General features: G+C 36.0%; 1 protein-coding gene across 2 annotated transcripts in view; it reads right to left on the bottom strand.

Annotated features, from left to right (window-relative positions):
* LRPPRC (leucine rich pentatricopeptide repeat containing) overlaps window positions 1–24,862 on the bottom strand; it is a gene marked incomplete at its 5' end in the record, with an annotated part of 103,607 nt that overhangs the window by 17,627 nt on the left and 61,118 nt on the right. For both annotated transcript variants that reach the window (XM_079720573.1, XM_079720572.1), the window contains 7 exons: window positions 3,439–3,565; window positions 7,177–7,282; window positions 7,423–7,565; window positions 12,568–12,658; window positions 13,460–13,528; window positions 23,197–23,303; window positions 24,012–24,136. In XM_079720573.1, coding sequence (XP_079576699.1) covers window positions 3,439–3,565; window positions 7,177–7,282; window positions 7,423–7,565; window positions 12,568–12,658; window positions 13,460–13,528; window positions 23,197–23,303; window positions 24,012–24,136 — 768 coding nt within the window. The remainder of the gene's footprint in view (window positions 1–3,438; window positions 3,566–7,176; window positions 7,283–7,422; window positions 7,566–12,567; window positions 12,659–13,459; window positions 13,529–23,196; window positions 23,304–24,011; window positions 24,137–24,862) is intronic.

Raw genomic sequence — 24,862 nt, 5'->3', positions numbered from 1 at the left:
ATGTTGTAATTCTAACTAAAAATGAAAGAAAGTCATTCTTTCTTTTTTTCTTTCAAAAATGTTAAAGGCATCTGTTACTTTTGAGGTTCCATTACTTGTTGGGAAGGTTAAGTAACCTTCTTAATAAAACTGCAGAAATCTCACTAGTAGTCAAGTGAATCTGCAACACATTAGAGACAGCAAAGGTACAGCAAAAACAAAGACTGCATTAGTTCACAGGGAAGACAACGCTCTTAAGATTGAACAGGTGGCATCATGTAGGTAACTGTAACAGACTGCTATTTATAGAGTAATATGAGAGTAGTAGTGCCAGAATAATACTGGGGGTACCACAACTTGGTACAGTACCTCATTTGGTCACACCGTATTACAAAAAAGATGCCTCTAAAAAAAAAGCAACAATTATTTTTCATTCTGATCACTGATGCAGAGCCAGAAGGGGAAGAGATGACCTAGTGGAACACTGGCAAGGTTGGAACCAGGAAACAAATCCAGAGAAGTTATACGACATTCCTCCAGTAACAGAGAATTGGAACTCTTAACTTCCGCTTCTGAATTCCCAGTCCAGAGTTATTTTCAAAAGTACCCAATGTAGATCTAACCCAAGATAGGATTCTTCATAGTCAGATATAACGTTTTATTGGTTCAAAGAAAAGGATGTGCACAGATCCCCAGATTAAGTGCCTCTGGGCATTCTAAAGCTTGGCATCTAGGATTCTCTTTGGGCCCACACAACTACATGGGGAAGGTAGCTACAAAATACTCCTGAAAAGATAACACAGGGGAAGATAAAAGTAACCTCAGGAGTACAGAAAGGTTTCATGAACATCTAGAGAGGGAGGGAAGGAAAGAAGATAAACCTACATTTTACAGGTTGTGGACATAAGTGTAAATAGAAGGGCTGTGCTTATAACCATCTTCTAGGTCAACAGCTTTCACACTTGTTTGATCAAGATTCTCAGTCAGACATAGTAAGAAACGATGTTTTACGGTACTTACCAGTGCACTGATATACAGATGCACATATAACTGAAAGCAAACGTTCACAAAATATCTTTACTACATGGAATGCTTTGATATTTTCTATTCTATTTAACTAAAAAAGATGTTGATTCTGCCCCACTAAATAGAGTCCATGATCCACTAACAGGTTATAAATGCAATTTGAAAAACTACTCTAGACCAGGGGTCTCCAGCAAGAGGTATGCACACTGTGTGAATGCTCTAGGGTGAGTCAAGAAAATGTTTAAGTTTCTATTTTTAAATCTTATTCTCCAAAAAACTGCTATTTTTGGAGTATGTTTTATAATATACTTACAGTAGTACAGCTCACTGATAATGGTATGTGATCAAAATGTTTAAGACGTGATTCTTGACTCACCTGGGGTGTTTAGTAAAACACAGATTCCTGGGCCCCACGCCAGATCAGGTGAGTCAGAACCTTTGGGGTGAGTGGTGGGTTATCTGTTTATGCTACCAGAATGTGAGGCTCACCATTCTAGAACAAGCCCAATTAAAATGAAAGAATTATAATCTGTACTTTTGGGAAGTATTTCAGAGGTCTCTGTGACCAACCTCAGGATTAAAAGACTTGAAAAAGTTTTCCTTCTTTGCTTCCATCTCCTCAGTTAATCATACCCAATTCTCAACACAAAATGTTCCTCTCTTTTTTCTGCCACCCTTTCCTCCCAAATCACTGTTGTTTCAAAACACCTTTGATAATTGTGGATAGTGTTTAGATAATAATTTTACAAGAAAACTGTAGGAAAAAACCTGCACCTCCTGGATGACTTCAATGGTTATGGATGACAGGATGTTGTTCAATGTCACATTTTCCAAGTCACTAATTGAGGATGTACTGAGTATTCCAGAGATAGATAATTTAATTAGCAACTGAGTAAAAACACAAATGAGACACAATGCATTAAAAACCTGAACTTAAATGTCTCAGTGTGACTGTCCTATATCAAGACATAGAAGTGATTCAAGATCATAGATATATATGGTGTATGTGTGTATCCATATATATATAGTACTTAAGTATATATATATGAATTATATATACTGTGTGTGTGTATATGTCAATAGATACAGATATAGTTCCACAGACAAGTACAGTCATACACAACGTATTTTTCAAAATGCACTGAAACATAAACAGTAAACACAGCCCTATGGTGCATAACTTTAACATAACACTAATATTAACGCCAGGTTTTCCAGTGAATTCCAAGAATGGCAAACACCCATTTTCTATTCAGGATTCTAATATTCCAAAAGTGCTGCGACTTAAAAATTTTGAAGGCCAAAAGTTAGCCAGGAGAGATTATTTCAAAACTTACAATATACTAGGAAAAGGTTGACCTTTGCCATTGAAAATAAAGCTATTGATTGACTCATCAACAGGACAGGTGTACCTTCCAGAGCAGGTGACCTTGATCTTCTCCTTTCTAGGCCCTTTCTGATTAATTACTTAACTTTTGAAGGTAACTCCTTGGGGATAAGACAACAGAGTCAGTTAACTGACACAACACCAGGGAAGAAAACTTTATTCTCGTTCTGATTAACAAAGTATTTTACTCTAGGGAACTAGCCAGAGACAAAACCACTACTGCCACTAACACCAACACCACTAAACAGATTACAAAACAAGAAGGGGAAAGAGAAAAGGTATTTAAAATTGTTGAGTACCATATATTTTCTCTACTTCACTCTATCTCCTTCAATAACTAGAAGAAATCATTAATGTAAGATTTATTATCATCTACTCATTATACAGAAGAAAAACTGAGGCTCAGAGATAGGAGGAAATTTTCCCACGAGCTTTCAAGTAAGATTCAAACCCTTGCCTAAGTTCAAAGCCCTTGGTATCTTCATGTATCAGGCTGCTTCCACCATAAAAGGTACAGAGATCGAGCTGCTGAACAAGAAACAGAATATGATTTTAAAAACTACTTTTCTGGGGGCTTCCCTGGTGGCGCAGTGGTTGACACTCCGCCTACCGATGCAGGAGACACGGGTTCGTGCCCCGGTCCGGAAGGATCCCACGTGCCACGGAGCGGCTGGGCCCGTGAGCCATGGCCGCTGAGCCTGCGCGTCCAGAGCCTGTGCTCCGCAGCGGGAGAGGCCACAACAGTGAGAGGCCTGCGTACCGCAAAAAACAAAAACAAAAAACTACTTTTCTATATATGAATAGAATACATGAGTTGTGAGGTTACATAAGGTAAAATAAAATACACTGCAGTGTGCAGGGCTAATAAAAGTTGTATTTTTTGTAGGTTAAAAACCCCCATAAAATTAGAAAACCATTTCATATCATTTTTGTGACTAGTTGAACACAATTAAGCAACTGCTACTACAGTACATCATTAGAAAAATCCTAATGATAGTTGATACATTTTTTTAAGTGTGAGGTTTAATAGATGAACTAATACTTACAAATCTTTCACTTGCATTGCTTGTGTAGGATTATCCTTCATCAACAGTAAGTTTATAAGACTGGCATAAGTTTCACTATTGAACACAATGTTTTGCTTTTTTGCTTTCAGGAAAATATTAAATGCATCTATGAAGGAAAAAAACAACAAAAAATGAGATGACATTATTTTGAAATGGCAAAAAAGGAGGGGGAAAAGCCCTAAAACAGAGCCCCAAACCCCCATATTTCTGCTTCTTTTAATACTCACTCACTATACCACTCTACAGAGACACACACTGACCAAGCAAGCAGATGTTATCACTCTTCTAATCTTTAAAAAACAAAGTGACAGTTATGAAAACTACTAATTAATCCAAATGGATGGTACCAGAAAGGGCTTCGTTTTAAAATTATTTTTCATACTAGCTCTTTAAAGTCAACAAATTATTTTCATGCCAATAAAAACTAAAAAGAGCTCTTCTGAATTTGTTTATCAAAAGATGATCCCAGTTTCCAGTTTCAAAATAAATTGCAAAATGTGTGTTAAAGTCCAAATAAACCAGGGGTATAATTTAGATTGAGGGGAGCAAAAGATTCACTTTAAAGCGATCTTGAATCTGTAAGTGGGTGGTTCCTGCGGTTAAGACTCCAACACAACAGCATTACAGTGAGTATAGCCTGTAATGCTAAAATTAGGAGATCAAATTATTTGGCTACGACAGGACTTATACAAAAACATACAATTTTCAAATATACAGATATCTAACAAGTAAACTAAGCAACATTTGTTTGACTGATTAACAGTTTTATTTCACTTGTTCACAATAACTGTCAGCGAATGAAAAGATGTTACCAAAAGAGAAGTAACTACACTTTTCAGTCACTTACTTTTCTGAAATAAAATTGCCTGGCTATAAACATCCAGCTGAAACTACAATCCACACTCTGGTGTGTATAAACAAATCACAATAAAGATGGGGCATAACTGAACTATCACATAAGATCTTTTATGGATATAAAGCTCCATGTAAAGAAATATAGAACACACAAACAGGAATGAACATGATATTAACGCTCAGAAGAACATTCTGAGCTACTTTGGAGGTTTCTAAACAAGCAGAAATTATGCTTGTGTTTACAAGTTAGGGGAGTTTGAATTAGCCCTTCAATTAAACTGAAGTGACAACATCAAAAATTTAGTTAACTTTCAAGCTAAATTCAGAGAAAACAAGAGAAAAAGGTTATGATCTTAATATTTGTATATTAACTAAGAAAAGATAGAATCTATCATTCAGTACATAATGCATATATTTTCCTTTTAATAGAGTTGAGAAGTTATGATGTACTGCAATTATTGGCTACATCCCAACAAGCGTTTATAATAGTTCACTACTTTGCTGAATGAAAATACACAGTAAGTACAATTTGAATATTTAAGGTAACAAAATAATCTAGAAAAGCTTACTAGTGGTTTTCTAAAACTGTAGTCTTGAATTCAATTTTCAAAGTATTCATATTTTGCCAAGCATTCAATTCTGAGATATACACAAAAGTAACTCAAACCTCTGCAGAATTAACAGAATGAAACCAACTAGATAAATGTAAATTGTATATTAAAACTAGAAGAGGGGACTTCCCTGGTGGCACAGTGGTTAACAATCCGCCTGTCAATGCAGGGGACACGGGTTCGAGCCCTGTTCCAGGAAGATCCCACATGGCACAGAGCAACTAAGCCTGTGCACCACTACTGAGCCTGCGCTCTAGAGCCCACGAGCCACAACTACTGAAGCCCGCGTGCCTAGAGCCCATGCTCTGCAACAAGAGAAGCCACTGCAATGAGAAGCCTGTGCACCGCAACAAAGAGTAGCCCCCGCTCGCCGCAAATAAAGCCAGCGCGCAGCAATGAAGACCCAACACAGCCGGAAAAAATAAATTAAATAAATAAATTTATTAAAAAAAAAATTTTTTTTAACTAGAATAGGGGTATATCTTTACATTTACAATATACACTGCATTATATTTAGTTAGCTGGTTAAAATGTTTTTACTTAAATAAAAACAACAATTAAAAAAAGGCAATATATGGAGCTTTGGAATCTTTAAACAGGAAATATACACTAACCTTACATTCATTTTAATCAAATCAAAATTCCATTAGAATATTTAAATAGTATTGATAATAATGAACTTTATATTTAGGTTTAAGAGATACATGGTGAAAGACTAAAGGATATATAGACTGAATATGCAACAAAGGAAAATGACTCAGAAAGAATAAAAAGTTACTCTGCAGTATTAAGAAAGCATAAGAGCTTAGCTTAATTCCTCCTTCAGACACTTTGTCAGTGTCACAAAACTTCTAGTTAAGAAATTAAAAGGTTCGGACTTCCCTGGTAGGGCAGTGGTTAAGATCTGCCTGCCAATTCAGGGGATACGGGTTCGATCCCTGGTCCAGGAAGATCCCATATGCCAGAGCAACTAAGCCCGTGTGCCACAACTACTGAGCCTGCGCTCTAGAGCTGGCGAGCCACAACTACTGAGCCCACATGCCACAACTACTGAAGCTCACGCGCCTAGAGCCTGTGCTCTGCAACAAGAGAAGCCACCGCAACGAAAAGCCCGCGCGCCACAACGAAGGGTAGCCCCCCCTTGCCACAACTAGAGAAAAGCCAGTGCGCACCAGTGAAGACACAACGCAGCCAAAAATAAATAAATAAATAAAATTAAAAATACAATATTAAAAAAAAGAAATTAAAAGGTTCTATAAATTTCGAAATTGATGACTTTCTACTGAAGGGAGCTCAAAACTGTCAATACGAAAATGAAAAGAAAATCTGCTGCATAATGGTTAAGTTATCATAAAGCATACTTGAAAATGTACACAAAAACTGGAGGAGTTAAAGGTAACAGTAGCATTCTATGGAGAAAAATTAACAAAAATGAAGGAAACAAAAGTAATATATGATCTGGGGAGAGTACAACGAAGTCTAAATGAAAACATCTAGAATGTGATAGGCAAGCTTGTATCAGAGGGTTCAAGATGGTCAAAGAAATTTTAAAGTAGTCACAATAGAGGTAGGCATACCTTCAGGAAAGTTTACCACTGAAGAAAGGGAAGAAACGCAAGAAACAGGGCTCATGTCCTGCCTTCAACCTCGAGATACTGCTTAACACACACTAGTATGATGGTTAACGCCCTAATCATTTTTTGCTTTCACATAAAAATATTTAACAAATACACTTGCCAAAAAATTAATGATAATGCTATTTTCAAAGTGTAATTTTTGAAAAGATGCACTATTTTAGTTATTATGAAAAATTTCAAATGTACAGAAAAATATAAAGAATAGTGTAATAACCCCCTCCACATACCCATCACCTACACCTAATAATTAACATTTTGCCAGATTTGTTTAACCATTTTTTATGGCTTAAGTACTTTAAAATAAATTATAGAAATCTTGATTTTTTTCCCATTTCTCAATGCTTCATTATAGATCTCAAAATTTAAGGACATTTTCCTATAAATCATAATGCTGTTATCATATCTAATAAAATGAGTGATTCCTTAATGACCCACTACTCAGTCAATATTTAAATTTTCCCAATTGTCCCAAAATGTCTTTGTTAACTTAAAAAATGAAAGAAAATAATTAATATATACAATTTAAGTTCCATCTCTACCCGAGATCACTACTAATTTGTTGGGTTTAGATCCCATGTTGCTATCAGAAAGAAGACCCCAGTGTACACATTTACCTTTGTCTTTCTTCCTGTGGCAGGCATTCAATAGCTCTTTCTGGAGACTAACTTCTACAGGTGAGGGTGATGAAGTCAGGGAATGTGTTTCATCCTCATACCACAACTTAAAAATAAAAGTATTCAATTAAACAAAAAGTGGTAAACACAACAGTGACCTTTTCAGTGTAAAGCTGGGCTAATCTATTACCTAAATTTATAGACAAACAAAAAAATCTGTTATGCTTACAGTTAAAAACAAATTACCTCAGGTACGTCAAATGGAACCTCTTGGTTATTGTTCCTAAGGATTTCCGCTAATAACCTTAATGTCTTTCCACGAGGAATAATATTTTCTTCTTGCATTTTATTCCAGACAGCATCAGCTCTTTGCCAGTCACCATTCACTTCTGTAAAGTTAAGCAGAAATTAATGAACGTACTAAATAGAATTCATGACAATATTTAGAACTATTTTTATTTGATGCTGAAGGAAGCATTCCAAACACTGCCTCCAGGGAAAGGACCAGGGTGACTGTGGACCAAAGGTAAGAAGACTTCTTTCTGTATACCTTTTTGTATCTTTTGAATTTTAAACCATAGAAATTACTTACCTATTAAAAAACAACAGAAAAAAAAAAACCACACACTTTATTAAGAACTTTGAAAATCATGTTGATACAAAGTTTACCTTTTTAAAGTAACTGAGAAATTGCCCACTGTTAAAATCAAAATCAGAAACAGGTAACAATTCAACTATGACCAGTAGACTTTGGAAAGACAATGGGATACACATATACAGTACAGTACACAGCTGAAGGTCTAAAATGATTGAAAGTGTGCAAATGTGTGATTTTTGTCAAAAGTGACAAATCAACAAACCTTTTTCCCTTAGTTAAGGAGGGAGAATTCTGTCTCTTCTGTCAACTTGAAGAATTTCTATGTCAGTGTGTAACAGATTTCTCATAATGCCCTCAGACTAAGTAAGATCACAGGAAGTTTACTGGAAAGAAATAGGCAGCTTCCTTCATAATGAAATATCTAGTTCCTTCTATGTGGTAACCTTGTCTTCACAAATAGCAAAGACTTAAGAATCAAGACTTTATTTTTAAACATTCTAATGGGTTTTGAAAAAAGAAAAGGTCAAGCCATTTCTGCTTGTGAGAAACTAGAGCAAAATATGAAAAATGTCTTATGACACTAAATTCAATATACCTATCAGGCACAAAGAAGTACTGTTTTAAATGTGGCCTTTAAAAAAAATTTGCTAATATGAATAAGGAATATCTTAATGGTGTATGGTCAGCTCCAGGAAGAGGGTGTGTTTCAGGACACAAATGTTCCAGAAAACATGAGTAAATTTGCTTCTCAAAAATACCAAAATACTACAACACATGGAATTTTCCTAGATTTCCCTCCCACCCTAAAACTGAAAAGCTAAGCTTTTTGATAACTGACTCCTGGAAGTAAAAAACTCAGAAGAACAAAACCAAAATACATTCACACTCCATCAGAAACCTGCAATAAAGAAAAAGATAACAAGTAGAGAATTTCCCAGGGGTCATACAAAGATTGCAGCCCACACTTTCATAAGGAATATGCTGAAAGGTGGCCCAAACAGTAGAAATTAACCTAAAGTTCAGAGTGATTTTATATATACTTTGACAATAAAAATCAGCCTAATATAAAACCCTTATTAAATTTACAATCAATTTTCAAAGCAAGACTCTCATAAGCTAATTATGCTTTTCCTTCATTAAAATGTTGTCATGTAATGTAAAATTCAAGAGTAATTTTTCAAGTATGTTAACGTATAAAACTTTATAAAGTTTATCAAATACACTTTAGTTCATTTGATTAAATAAATTAAAAACAAAAACCCAAGCCCCCAAATCTTTAATTCTGTAGAAGGGGAAAGAGGAACCACTTTTGTTCTGTGCGAAAGGGTACTATGGACTGTGAGGGACACAGGGAAGCTTTCCAAGTGCTGGGGACAGCCCTGCTAAGGTGTTTTTTTTTTTTTGTTTGTTTGTTTGTTTTGCAGTACGCGGGCCTCTCACTGTTGTGGCCTCTCCCGCTGTGGAGCACAGGCTCCGGAGGCACAGGCTCAGCGGCCATGGCTCACGAGCCTAGCCGCTCCACGGCATGTGGGATCTTCCCGGACTGGGGCACGAACCCGTGTCCCCTGCATCAGCAGGCGGACTCTCAACCACTGCGCCACCAGGGAAGCCCAGGTGTTTTTTAAAGAGATTAATTTTTAAGCTAACATAACTATTTCAGACAGTGAAGAGGTGGATGAGGTACAACTCTGCCTTCAGACTGAAAGAACTCTGGGAAGGTAATTCTTTTTAAAAAAGCACAAACTATATGAAAAGCTTCTACTTTGGGAGGACAAGATATAACAGAGATGCACCTGCTCAAATGGACTAGCAGCTTGTAACAAGAAAATTTTTTTCAAAATACAGGTGAGAACTAGACAGTGCATACAGCATAAAACAACTGAGATATACACACTTTTTTTTTTTGGAAAAAAAAAATCTTGGAAATGTACCTGGATCACAGAATACATAACAAAAATTTGAGGCAATCAAACTAGTCAGTGCCAAAATCTGCAGCCATGCTCTCACAAAAGGCACAGAAGGGCCATGCCTTTCTTTCATAATATCCCTCTGGGGCTTAAAATTCCTTCAACCAAGACAACAACAATCATACTTGTTATTTGAAGAATCAAACAGCCACAAACCTGGGCTGTGACCAGGGAATGGGCACTTCCTCAATAATTCCATCACTTCCCTGGAACTCACCGTGTCCTCTTTAAAGAACAAGAGCGCTGACTACTAAATGATTTGAGAACTCTTAAGCTATAAAACCAAAGATTTTTGACACTATCAGTGAATTTTACAGGAACAGACATAGTTATGGGGCTTCATTTATGGCTATCTGACCAGTGTGTAACAACAGTTGGCACTTCACATGGGGTTTCTATGGTATTTAAACTACAAGATGATAGTCATATGGATGCTGTTGTCATAAACCATGGAGCAATGTATCTTTGTCTTGTGCATGTTTCTGTAGTATGCTGTAATTCACAACAAAATAAGTGTGTATACCTGTGTGAAAGGTACTGTTTTAAAATAAACAAGCAAAACTGCTCTTTAACAAATAAACCCAAATAATTAAATGAACTCCTTTCAAGGGTGAAAATTACATCATGAAAAAGAATGAGCTCATAATAAATTCCAATAGGTGAAACAAATTGTTTTCTCAGAAATCCACAATCTAAAACATGGATTTTTTTTCATGTGTTACAGGGCCACATTTCATATGTCATTCCATACTGTATGTTCCTTTTCAAATAAATTGAGTCCACAGTGCTTTATTTAACATATTTAAGTAGTGGTCCAAGTCAGTGGGCAAAACGGAGGGGGCCAGGTTGCAGGAGGAGAAACCTTGTTTTTTCTTCAGAAAGGAAAGGATCAGGGTTATCACAACCACATTATTGATTTATAGCAGTATAGAAGTTGGGAAGTAAACAAACTGGGTTAAAACGTATACTTCCCTATAATGATTCCTCCAGCTTCCAGTTCCATGAGAGGCCACCCTCATGTTACCTCAGCCTCAGAGGCTCCTCAGCTAAGGAGAGGAGAGCGCCTCAGACTATTGGCTCAAATACAGAGCTGGAAGGGGGGTGTCCATCAGAACAGATAGAGGGGATTAAAGAAAAAAAAAGGGTAATAAACCTCAGAGTTTATTTATAAGAGTTCCTGCTTATCCCTAAAGGAAACTTTAAGATGAAGTTCAAAGTTGTTTTTTCTTTTCTTTCTTTTTAAAAAAGCAACAGCAAAAGGTCATCTGCAGAGGAGAAGGAAGTCCGTAAGGCTGGCTGCCTCTCATCTTTCCCTGGACTACCGCTGTACCTCATGCATCCTTACAGCTGTTCTTTCACCCCAAGGTATTGTCAGTGTTGGTTCAGGTCTAACTCTTCTGAAGAGCACTACCTTTCTATCTGCAGTGCCTACCTCAACGGCTAGCACAGTAAGGGCTTCAGAGTATTTCTGAACGAAAGTTTATATAGTCTTCTTATGGGGATGATTTTAAAGGCTGAGATTCATTTGGATATATTAGTATTTTTTTTTAGTTTGCATAAAATTAGAATTTAAGCAAGAAACAGTTCTTCAAAAGTAAGAAAAAGCAGGGGAAGGAGGGAGAATCAGCACTCAAATACAGGTTATAATCCACTAATTAAGGACTACATACCTAAAACCTAAGTTTTTAAATTCTATACATTCAACAACAACCTGAGCATTGTGTGCCAGAATCTGATCATATTCAAGCCAAAGTTTTAAGAATTACATTGTGGTATGTCAATGCAACCAACAAATGAAATGTAAATTTTACAGCAAGTCTTATTTTACATACACCATCAAGATGTAAGACAAAGCTTCCAATGATAATAAATACAAGTTCAAAAAGACAAATGAAATCACCTTATTCATTGCTGTCTATGTTTGGTGAAGGAAAACTTCCCAAAAGAAAAAAAGAATAAATCTAGATCAAATATCTATGAAGAAAAGGAAGGAAGGAAAGGAAGGAAGAAAGGTTACTGACTATTCTAAGTGTTTTTCCTCTCTACCCAAATACCCTAAGAGACTGCACAGTTCTAGAGTACTGTTTGACAATAGAGATCAAAGGTTTCAGAAAAGTTCATCACTTTTAACCCTTAATAAAAACACAAATTCAGCCTAGGGAAACAATTAAGGGTGTTAACAAAGATTAGATGCAAAGATGACTAATTCAGTGTTATTTTATAATATGGAAAACTGAAATCTATTCACTTGTCTAGCAGTAGGAGACTGGTTGAGTAAATTCTAGTATATCTGTTCAATGTAGCCATTTTTGTAGGTGATAAAGTGTTGAAAAACATTTGTAATATAGAACTGAGTCAAAATTATATTATAATACAATCACATTTTAAAAAGTAATTGTTCAGCAATGAGTTGGTACATCAATATGCATTTTTCTGGAAAAAGATGTATACACATGAACATGTCAATGATTACTTATTTATAGAAGTGACTAATAAATCTACTAAAGAAATTAAATTAAAAGAAAAAAAAAGAATAGTCTCTCCTCAAAAACTCCTATTAAATTCTGTGGCTATGATGAAGATTTTTCTCACCTTCTCATTATTGCAGAAAGAATGTCAGAAATTATGAAGATTGTAGGGTGTCTAGTGATACAATATAACATTTTGTGAGAAAATTCAATCTGGCTTCTATGTGAGCCTCTGTTTAAGACTCTACATTTGACAACCCCTGGAGCTTCCTCACAGCCTGATATTCCTTTCTGGCCACTGCCTTCCATAGAATAAATGTCTCAAAATGAAAACACGAGGAATAGTCAGATTACTTACTGTATAGTTTTAGCAGACTGTAGTATAGCTGGTCTCTATCACATTCAAATAGCTTCTGTGTCAGCTCCAGTAATTTTTCTAGAGTTTCAACCTTAAAAATAAGATTAACAGATGGATCTAGATTGTGTAAAGGACATTTTATAGTTGATAAATCATAGTTGAATAATCCTTCAAATTAACTTTACCCAAAGGGCAGATTAACTTCACTTCAAAAGTTAAAGGACTGAGCACAACATCGTGAATGTACTTAATGCCACTAAACTGTACACTTAAAAATAGTTAAAATGATAAACTTGATGTTATATGTATTTTATCATAATTAAAAAAAAATTTTAAGTTAAAGGGCTAAAGAACTCTTTGGAGTCAATAACACATGAATAATTATCTAGTTGAGGGAACCTCCACAAAGGAGCATTCTGTAGAATTCAAAGATATTTAGGCTGGAGGACTCAGTGAGTATATCTATATTTGTTAATAGGAATATTCCTCCACCCAAACTTTAAACTCCTCTTTCCCTGTGGCTTTTTCTTGGCAGGATGTGAACAGATATCTGTGCTGGAGTAGAGGTAAAGTAGAAACTCCAATGGGCTCCCATCAAGTGACTCCTCTGGTCACTAACAACTGAAGCAGATTTAAATTGCCAAAGAAACAACATTAGCCTGCTCAAACCAACAAGTGGAATGAAGCAAGCTAAAATCTTCAGAGCCCAAGTAAAAATTTTTAGGGATTCCACTGGACCTCAGAAACCAGAATAAAGCTATTGCTTATTTGGAAAACAACCAAGATAAGCAATGTTGCATCTCCTGAACTCCCCAAACGCTCACAGGACATGTAGGACACTTGCTTTCTACTCACAGTTTTAGGTGAGTGAGACCAGAAATTAAACACAAACCTGATTACTTGCAATACATCTATCACAAAACCACTGAAGTCTTGTAGGCCGAGCTCTAATGCCTGGAGTCTGTAAAATAAAATAATCATATAGCACACAGGTAAGGCTTCAGCTAAATGTTAATTTTCCCTCAAAGACAAATAGTTTTCCATCTAATGACCCTGCTTCCTCCCTGCCAAATGGAGATACTAAAAGAAACCTATAACTTAATCCCACAATTATCAAACACCTTTAGGATTAGAACAACCTATACTTAACCAGTGTCTAGAAGATTCGGGTTATTTCAAAACGTTACTTTGTAGGTCAATTTTCATTCCATAAATCTTTAATCATTAAAAATGGCTAAGCTTTCTGTAGCTCAAAAAGAAACCTTGAAATGATGGACTAAATCAACTCCAAAATATGTGAAATTAAACACATACACACACACACAACTTCAGAGATCCCAATAGATTCAGGAAGCAAAAACTATTAATATGTTATGTTGACTTATTAACAATTGTCACAATGATAAAACCAATGGCTTTTAAAGAAACATGCTTTGTAAAACTCAGTGATAAAAGTATTCTGATTACAACACGTTTGCCTAGTATCTAAAACTAAACGTTTAAAGAGCTAAGTACTAAAAACAAGCTAAGTACTTAAAATTAGTTCATAGTCTTAGTTTATTTCAGTAATTGAGATGTGTGTTATAGCCTCAATTAGGAATTACTAAGGTTTAGTCAATAACTCTGGCTTCAAAACAATTACTTTACAATTCTGGATACTGAAATAAAAGACAAACCACTTCACATATAATTCCAAGGATCTGTCACTCTACCTCCAGTATTTTCATCATCTGTAATAGGGCTTCCCTATTAAATACTACATTTCAATCTCAGCATTATGATAAGAAAACAACATACTCATTACCCTGGCTGCTCCAGTCCAGAGGATGTACATTTACTGCCTTCTCCACTCAGTTTTGTGGACGACACCAGGCAACTCTCAAATCTGATCTCTTATTTATAAGTCCTCATTACTTTTTATTTCTTAAAAATAGTATTGTAAGGGCTTCCCTGGTGGCGCAGTGGTTGAGAGTCCACCTGCCAATGCAGGGGATGCGGGTTCGTGCCCCAGTCCGGGAAGATCCCACATGCCGCGGAGCGGCTGGGCCCGTGAACCATGGCCGCTGAGCCTGCGTGTCCGGAGCCTGTGCTCCGCAACGGGAGAGGCCCGCGTACCGCAAAAAAACAAAAAACAAAAAACAAAAAACTGACACAAGAACTAACATCTCAGAGCTTTGGTAGAATGACAGAAAAATTGGTACAGAAGAAGTTGTATAAGTGTTCTCATTCTAACTGTGCAAGTACCCACATTTTGCGATACACGAAATAAATGTTGAATAAATTAACTGTTGATATATATTCTCAAACATCATTAATATTTACATTTGTACCCAATTTCTACTCAAGGATTTTCTCACATTATCTGTTTTGTTTCACATGCATTACATTGAAAATGAAGCCAACATCAAATGTACACAAAAAGCCCTTGAAAAAATACTAGATAATCCTCTTTAAAACATGGCAAAATGCAAGAGCTACATTCACTTATAACTTTCAATATTATGGCTCATCCAAATGCCAATGATCTGACTAGCACAACTTTTATGGCAAACTCTTCCTTTTTGTGGCTGATTAATCTGCCTGTCACTGGCAGGACAACTGACTTATACGGCAGATATTCCTATTCTTCATTTTGAAATTGAGAACTGTTTTCACAAATAAATCTCAATCATCAAAAGAACATCTAGGTCAGATTAACTAAATCTCCTAGGCTTCTGTAATAGTCTACATTTCTGGCTTATCTCTTAACATCTTATTGATTTTAAACATTGCAAATTTAAAGTAAAAATGAAAAATGTAATAAAACATGGAGAAGAATAGAATTTTAATTGGGATGCTAAATATAACTTATCCAAAACCAGTTACTGCTTAATTAAAACAATGAACTCAACTCTTAATTTTTCCTGTTTTTGTTACATACAATCTATTTAATAGACAGTGAGGATAAAGTAATTACTGTAATTAAAAAAAAACAAAAAGGTACTTCCCTGATGGCACAGTGGTTAAGAATCCGCCTGCCAATGCAGGGGACATGGGTTTGATGCCTGATCCGGGAAGATGCCACATGCCACAGAGCAACTAAGCCCATACACCACAACTACTGAAGCCCGTGTGCCCTAGAGCCCGTGCGCCGTAACTCCTGAGCCCATGTGCCTAGAGCCCGTGCTCTGCAACAAGAGAAGCCACCGCAATGAGAAGCCTGCGAGCACTGCAATGAAGAGTAGCCTCCACTCGCCACAGCTAGAGAAAGCCCGCACGCAGCAACGAAGACCCAATGCAGGCAAAAATAAAAACAAACAAACAAAAAAAACCAAAACCAAAATACAGCATGTTTGTTTCCACCTGGGTTAATGTGCTTCAAAACACTCTTTGTGCAGTTCCAATTCAGTACTAGGTTCACTTGTATAAGAAAAAAAGTAATCCAAAATAAAATAATAATTTTCATTAATTTCATTATATTACTTTGATGTAAATTTGTTGTTATAATAGGCTTCGATGTATATTAGTGAAAATAGGTATCAAGTAATTATTACCTTTAAAGTGAAAACAAATGAAGATTCTTCTACTTCAAACTCTATCTCAAAGGCAATCATTTTAAATTTAACTAAAATAGTGATTTTTACCTGCTCTGAGTTTTCTTACCACTACTGCTAGAAATGGAAAATGGAAAACAAACAACTACTCTGGCTTCATGTCCTTTAGCTGGAGTAGTAGGAGGAAAATCAAGTGCACGAGGTGTATGGGACAAACAAAAACAGCAAGAACACAACTACTTATCCCCACAGCCAGGAGAGCAAGGAGAAAAGGGGGTACCATGGAAATTATTAAACCTTTCAATAATTGTCCTTTTCTGTAAAATCTCCAGAGACAGACTTAAGGGCCATGGTCTAGTAAGGAGGAAAATATGTCTGAGCAAGTCAAACTAACAGTTTAACTATCATTAACTAAATATGATTCAGGTGTTACAGAAAATACTAAGTAAACTAACTCATGGGAGGGGGGTATGAATTTGCATGAGAACTGACTGACATCTCTTGAAATTCAAGGGCTGGAGGGGGAAACTAGCTCTAAAATCCCTTCTTTATATATAAGATCCATTCTGGCTTATTAAGGAAGGCAAATTAGGATAAAACCCTGAATTTGATCTATTAAAGAACAAAGGGAAGAGGAACAAAGGTTGGGAGATTGCTGTAATCCAAACTTTTGGTCCTAAAGGCAAAGTCATAAAAAGAAGGGTTTTGCCCCCTGAGAAGACAGCAAACTTACTCTGGCTGAAGTGTGACGGAAGGGTAATAGCAGATAAGACGAGAGGGAAAAGTCAAGAAAGAGTAAGTTTGGAGAAACGATAAGTTGTTTTGGTGGTTCAGATATTAAGGGTCGAGAGATCATGGAGGTTGTACTGAAATACATAAATATATCAAATAAACACGTCCTACACCTTAAACTTATGAAATGTTATATCGTATCTCAATTTTTAAAAAAGAGAGATCATGGAGGTAGAAATAGTGTAAGGGAACCAACAGAAAATGTGAAATCAGGACGTGATTTCAAATTCCATGACTACTACTAACTAAATAAGCTCCACACTCACACCCTGAACTGAATGAAGTTTCATTGCCCTAATTACTTCTCAGAGTTGTTATGTGAGGCTCACAAGAAGATGTACATGAATCATTTGAGAATATAAAAATGTTACCAATATTGGTTAACTTGTAATCTAGGTTTGAACCTCAAGGGATGAGGTTAGAAAAAGAAATGCTAAATAAGTTTAAAGCAGACTCTTTACTCATCGTTGTGTTTGTATCCTGAGAACTTAGTGCCTGGCACATGGCAGGCAATCAGTAAGTGATTACTGAACTGCTCAAAGGGTTAAGAATAAAATTAAATAATATAATTCTTTATAGAAACCTTTAATATGGTTATTTAACTTTTTGTACTTGTTTTTATCATCTCTCCCTGGATTTAATCTCCAGTCTTAATACACAAAATGAATGATCTAAACTGTTAATTTATTTAAATGACCTGCAACACTTCTTTCCTGGGAGGTGAATGAAGTACCTTAAAAGACACTTGGCCGAAAGAATGAAGTCATTTTTTTTTTAAAAACAAAGAAATACCACTCTATTTTTATCATAATTTCTAGCAAAAGAGCATGGGACTAGAACTCAGGAGGCCTGGGTTTTAGTCCAAATCTTTGCTACTATGAGCCATAAAAGAGGTACCATCTATAAAAACATGACAAAATTTCTAGGCCTTTGCACAGACAGTGCCCTCTAAGTGAAATGCTTTTGCTCCCACTCTTTATGTGGCTGGCTCCCAGTTCATCCTTTAGTTCTCATCCCAAACATCACTTCCTCAGAAAGATCTAGTCTGAAACAGATGCTTTCTACAGCACTTTCTGTTACAGCAATTATTGCATTTTATGGATTCATCTTTTTAAGGTCTATCTTTAGAACAAAACTGTAAGATGTGAGCCATAATTATTTATTGAAGGGCGGGAGGGAGGGAAGAAGGGGAAATTGGTCAAACTGGGAAGCCACTCAAATATTATCAACCACCTTAGTTAAAGGACTTCATCCAGGAAGTTTTAGGTTATAAAATCTGCCAATGCCAACTTATAAGGAAGGGTTCCTGATGGGAGACGCTGTATCAGATCTAAGTTACAGCTTAGTTTCTCTCAATTCAGAGCTTAGATGATCTTATGTCTCTGTTAATTCACCACACCTTCTGCTAATTAAGGTCACTATCCTGCAATTATTAGATATCATTTGAGATGACTGAGTAAAGTGTCTTAAAAACCCCTACAACAGGGCTTCCCTGGTGGCGCAGTGGTTGAGAGTCCACCTGCCAATGCAAGGGACACGGGTTTGTGTCCCGGTCTGGGAAGATCCCACATGCCGCGGAACGGCTGGGCCCGTGAACCATGGCCACTGAGCCTGCACGTCCGGAGCCTGTGCTCCGCAATGGGAGAGGCCACAACAGTGAGAGGCCCGCGTACCGCAAAAAAAAAAAAAAAAAAAAATCCCTACAACCACTATCCTAATTCAGATCCTATTAATCTCACTGTCCCAAACCCCCTTTCATCTATCACATATTCTTCTGCTAGTATATATTTCTTTCTAACACTGCTGAGAGTTCACTGTCTTCCGCATGAACTCAAGCCTGCTTATTCTGATTTTGAAGGGTCTCTGGGAACAATCTACCCTTACAAAATACTTCCTATAAATCCTATACCCCAGGATAAAAGAACTATTTAAGAAATCAAAAAGAAATAAAACTGTCTTTGTTTGCAGATGACAAGATATTATATGCAGAAAGTCCTAAAGACTCCACCAAAAAACTATTAGCACTAATCAACGGATTCAGTAAAGTTGCAGGATACAAAATCAACATATAGAAATCAGTTTCATTTCTATCCACTAACAACAGAATATCTGAAAAAAATAAAATACCATTCACAAGATGATCAAAATGATTAAGAAAAAAACCTAGGAATAAATTTAACCAAGGTTGTGAAAGATCTGTACACTGAAAACTATAAGACTTTGATGAAAGAAACTGAAGACATAAATAAATGAAAAGATACCCCATGTTCATGGATCAGAAGAATTAATATTGTTAAAATGTCTATACTAGCCAAAGCTATCTATAGAGTCAATGAAACCCCTATTAAAATTCTGAATGGCATTTTTCACAGAAATAGAAAAAACAATCCTAAAATTTTTATGGAACCACAAAAGATCACAAATATCCAAAGCAGCCCTGAAAAAGAACAAAGCTGGAGGCATCACACTTCCTAAAACTACACTACAAAGCTATAGTAATCAAACAGAATAGTACTGGCATAAAAACAGAAGCAAAGACCAATGGAACAGAATCAGAAATAAACCTTCATATATATAGTCAACTAATATTTGACAAGGGAGCCAAGAATACTCAACAGGAAAAGGATAGTGTCTTTAATAAATGGTATTGGGAAAACTAGATAATCACATGCAGTAGAATAAAATTAAACCCCTATCTTTCACCACTTACAAAAATTAACTTGCAATGGATTAAAGACTTTAACATAAAGCCTGAAATCATAAATCTCCTAGAACAAAACACAGGGAAAAGCTCCCTGATACTGGTCTTGGCAACAATTTTTTGGATAAGACACAAAAGCATAAGTGAAAAAAGCAAAAATAAATAAGTGGGACTACATCAAACTAAAAAGCTTCTGTACAGCAAAAGAAACAATCAACAAAATTAAAAGGCAACCTATGAAATGGGAGAAAATATTTGCAAGTCATACATACACATACACACACCACACACTATTCAGCCATGAGAAAGAAAGAAATTCTGCCATTTGCAACAGTGAAGATGGACCATGAAAGCATTATGCTAAGGAAAATAAGTCAGACAGAGACACGGAAAGACTGTATGATATCCCTTACATGTGAAATCTAAAAAAGCTGAACTCCTAAAAACAGTGCATAGAATGGTGGTTGCCAGGGTCTTGGGGTGGGGAGAAACGGGGAGATGTTGGTCAAAGGGTACAAACTTCCAGTTCTAAGGCGAACAGGTACTGGGGATCTAACATACAACATGGCAGTTATACTTAACAATACAGCGTGCACATATACACACACACAACACACACACACACACACACTCATATACTTGAAAGATGCTAAGAGTAGATTTTAAATGTTCTCACCACAAAAAAGAAATGGTAATTACATGAGGTAATGGAGGTGTTAACTAACACTACAGTGGTAATCATTTTGCAATATATAAGCACATCAAACCAACAGGTTGTACACCTTAAATGTACACATGTTAAATGTCACTTGTATCTCAATGAAGCTGGAGAAAAAAAGGAACTACTTAGAGACTTCCCTTTTCTACTTCTTTGTTCTACCTCTAATACCTTTAATACATTGCCCAACCCTATCAAACTCTCAAATGTGAACAGTACTTACCACATCCATCAAGCCACACCCTAAACCGCATTTTCTCAATAAAATCTTACCTAATTTCCTACACTGGGAATAACTTTCTCTCTTGAACTCTCAGAACTATTTGTATTTTCCTTACAGCAGTCAACACTTCTCAGTCTTATACAGACATTATCTTCACGTATTAATCTCACATTAGCTCCTTGAGGGTGGATGTAAATCTTATTTACTTTTCTTTCTTTTAGTAGAAAATAACACTCTTTCTGAGTATATATACAATAAGAATACATATGCTCATTACTGAAAACTCAGAAAATACAGAAAAGTATATAGCAAAATACCAGCTATAATCCCACCCTCCTGCAATAATCCATGGGTAGAAAATACAAAACTATGTTAAAACGTATTATATATATGTATACCAACTCATTTTAAAAACACAGGTCATATTATACACTGAATCTTGTCTCTTTCTTTCTTTAATTTAATGAGACCATTTTTATGACTTGGTTTATCTTATCTCCCACAGTGTTTCAAATACAAAGAAGCTTTATTGTATATTTTGCTTTGGAAATTCAACCCTAGTGAATCTACCCATTGATGAGACACTATTGTGTTTTGGGGAATAATAAAAATGTTGCTCAGTATTTATAATATTCTTTCATATGGTGATACAGTCCTAGTTTATTAATTTTCATTACTTTTAATATTTCCAATAATCCTTAGAAAACCACAAGAGAGAACTCCAGGTCTTGAATTTTAATAGTCAAAAAATCAAGTTCCCACTTTAATTCAACTCCAACTAACCATTAAAAAAAAAAAAAAACCTAAAAACGTGCTTCAGTATATTTCCATATATTGCACACCTTGCTGTCCTACCCTAGGGTACTGCAGAGGAATTCTATAAAGCTATTCTGTATCCTTTAAGCAATTCTGTACACATTCACTATAAAAACTGTGTCATCAGTAGACAGCCATTCCTAAGTGATTACACTCAATGATGTTGTACATTGGCAAAGCTTTAAAGTAATTAAGATGCAGCCTCCTCTCACCTATTCATGTGACAAACATGCACCTTATGCTAAGCATCATATTGTGAATTATGTGGGATGAAGAAAACACAATCTCTACCTTTAAGGGGCAAAGAGAATTAATAATATTGATTACTACCATAATCCAGGAAACACGCAAGCTGCTTTACATACATTATGTGATTGAATCTTAAAGGAAGATACTATATTCCCTTTTAGAGATGAGGAAGCTTAGAAAGGTTTAGTAACTTATTATCACATTAGCAAGTAGATGACAAAAGGAGAACCCACTCTTATGCCTTTTGTGCTTCCTATTATGTCTTGTTTATTACACAAAGAGAGGCACATGATTTCTTGCTGTAGAACCTCTAATCACTATTATCTGAATACCTGAGCTTTATTTCTGCCCTAATACTGATAACATGCATACAGAGTACAGAACTCAACAGGCAGACAGCTTCCCTCATTTTCAGATACATACACTGTGCGCTTTCGATGAGAGAATTTATAACATTTTCTAGAAAATACAAATGAACTACTCGAGCTACAGAAGCACCTGTCCAAGACAGCATGCTCCACACTTCCCTCCGACAGGAGGACAGATTGAGTTAAAGACAGACAGAAAGATAAGAAAGTTCTGAATTAATTTCAGTCCTCCTTTTTCTTACTAGACTTTTCTTTGAAAAATGTCAAGAGAAACTAATAATTTTCTGGGATGTGCGCCTGTATTTTCAAATCCATTATAAGCAGTCATCAACATAAAATCAAGGAGGCCAAACACCACCTTTGTCTCGTCCACCATGGGCACTTTTGGGAAAAGACATGGAGTAACAGTAAAGTATATCTGAGAGAAAAATGATTACTGATGTATTTACAAGTTTATTTTACTCACATTAAAAGTAATATTTCTTAAGGCGATGGGTCCATCTTCTCTGAAATGATTTTTTTTAGGAGATACAGAATTGTTTAATAGTGAAATTAATCACAATTTGGACAGACTTTATCATTGCCCTTTGACTTATCAATTTCAGTAAGCAAAATTTCAATCAAGCCTAGATAAAATATACTAATGAATTTCAGTAAGCAAAATTTCAATCAAGCCTAGATAAAATATACTAATCCTAAATAGCCCAGGTTTGTCACCTACCATTTCCCGTAAGCTGCTTACCATAGTGAAAAAAAAGAAAATTTAAATTAAATGCCAAACACTTGCAGACAGCACTTGTTTGGCTGATTAACTTATAGACAAGCATTACAAATAAATCTGAGCCTGGTCTGCAGCAAATTAAATTCCACTGCTTTTAAGAACAAAGAATTCCTTGGCAAAGAGGATTAGCAACTTTACACCCAGGAATGCCAGTTTAATTTAATTGTTCCACAATCCAAGATTTAATATGCAAATATCATTTTGATATATAACAGCGAATTTAACAAAGTGAAGAAACAAATTCAATATACAACCAGGCTGCCTTTTCTGAACTGTAATTATATACAATAAAGAAGCTGGCCGAGTCTCCCCCTCTCACCCCACATTATTGGGACTGAATTATATTAACATGAATCAGAACGTGTAATTAAAGGTTAAAATTTGTAAACATATTCTAATTAAGAGTCTAAATAGCTGTACAATTAGAATACTGTAGTTAAAATCATACCTCAATGATCTTCTTGGCCTCTTTGTAATTTCCTGTTTGTAGGAAGGCAAAGAAGAGATCATACAGCATAGTCATTTCACCTTGTTCTTGGCTCACAAAGTCCATTGCTAGAGAGGAAAGAAGAAAATATATTAGAAGACAAAATATAAACTAACACTATATCACTTGAAGAGTTCTGAACAAATACAAGAAAACTTTAAAACAAATATTTAGAATAACTTAAAGGTTATAGCTAAATCAACCAACTTTCTGTCACATTCCTTATGTAACAGCACACATTTATGACATTAAGTACCTGTGACTAGCTTCAAAGAGAATTGGTGAGGATAAGGTTGAAAATCTCACAAAGGCAGATCATCAAGAAGCGGAGCAAAAAATAACAGAGGGGGGCTTCCCTGGTGGTGCAGTGGTTGAGAGTCTGCCTGCCGATGCGGGGGACACGGGTTCGTGCCCCAGTCCGGGAAGATCCCACATGCCGCAGAGCGGCTGGGCCCGTGAGCCATGGCCGCTGAGCCTGCACGTCCAGAGCGGAGCCTGTGCTCTGCAACGGGAGAGGCCGCAGCAGTGAGAGGCCCGCGTACCACAAAAAAAAAAAAAAAAGAGGGGTGACTTTTCAAAATAAAGTTACTAAAATCAAGTACATTTATAATGTTAAAAATCTACCTGATATTTTTCAACTCGGAAGTGTAACAAAGTTTCTCTGGATGTGCTTGCCTTCCTGTTAAATTTTCTCTTCACAGCAACACATTAAGATTAAATAAGCAAGAGGGGAAAAAAGAAAACTAACAACACTAACGTAATAGAAGGTGACTAACCTTTCTGAATTAGATCAGTCTCGCCTTTCTCTATCAGTTTACATAGGACATCATGAATCCTTGGTAGTATTTTATACTTTTCATAGCAGTCAATCGTGACTTCAAGAGCAGTAGGTAAGTCATCCCTTGGAAACACCAAAATGTTAACAATGAATAAAATATATCTAATTAATTTGAGAGCTATACAATGACCAGTCAAAAGGTACACGAGTAAGTTTTATTTAAGGTAGAATACCAGGAAGCCAAATTGGAAAAAAAAAAATACAAGAAACAATCCTTATATAAAAATCAATGTTCAGAGTACAGACATCATTAGTGGTTCCCTGTTTTCCCTGCTTCAACTTTTATTATTTTGCTTGCTAAATGGCACTTTTTAAAAAGTCCAAAAGATGAAGGCATTCTCTCAGATTATATATAAATTGCTATAAGAATGCATTATTCTAAAAACAAGGACTACTGTCAAATATTTTTTCCAACCACTTTGTGTTTATGGTCCTCAATAATTCCAGATTTGGGAAACTTTATTAAATGTCCATCAACAGTCATCAAGAACTTTTCAAGCACTTTCACCTTTCTCGTCATATGTTTCATACTGCTGCTTCTCCAGATAAGGAGGAAGTAACTTTTTTTTTTTTAATTTACTTTTGGCTGCGTTGGGTGTTTGTCACTGCGCGTGGACTTTCTCTAGCTGTGGTGAGCAGGGGCTACTCTTCATTGCAGTGCATGGGCTTCTCATTGCTGTGGCTTCTCTTGTTGCAGAGCATGGGCTCTAGGCACTTGGGCTTCAGTAGTTGTGGCACACGGGCTTAGTTGCTCTGCAGCATTTGGGACTTTCCCGGACCAGGGCTCAA

The sequence above is a fragment of the Hyperoodon ampullatus genome, assembly GCF_949752795.1.
Source record: "Hyperoodon ampullatus genome assembly, chromosome: 15".
NCBI lineage: Eukaryota > Metazoa > Chordata > Mammalia > Artiodactyla > Ziphiidae > Hyperoodon > Hyperoodon ampullatus.
This window is presented reverse-complemented; position numbering and strand designations above follow the sequence as displayed.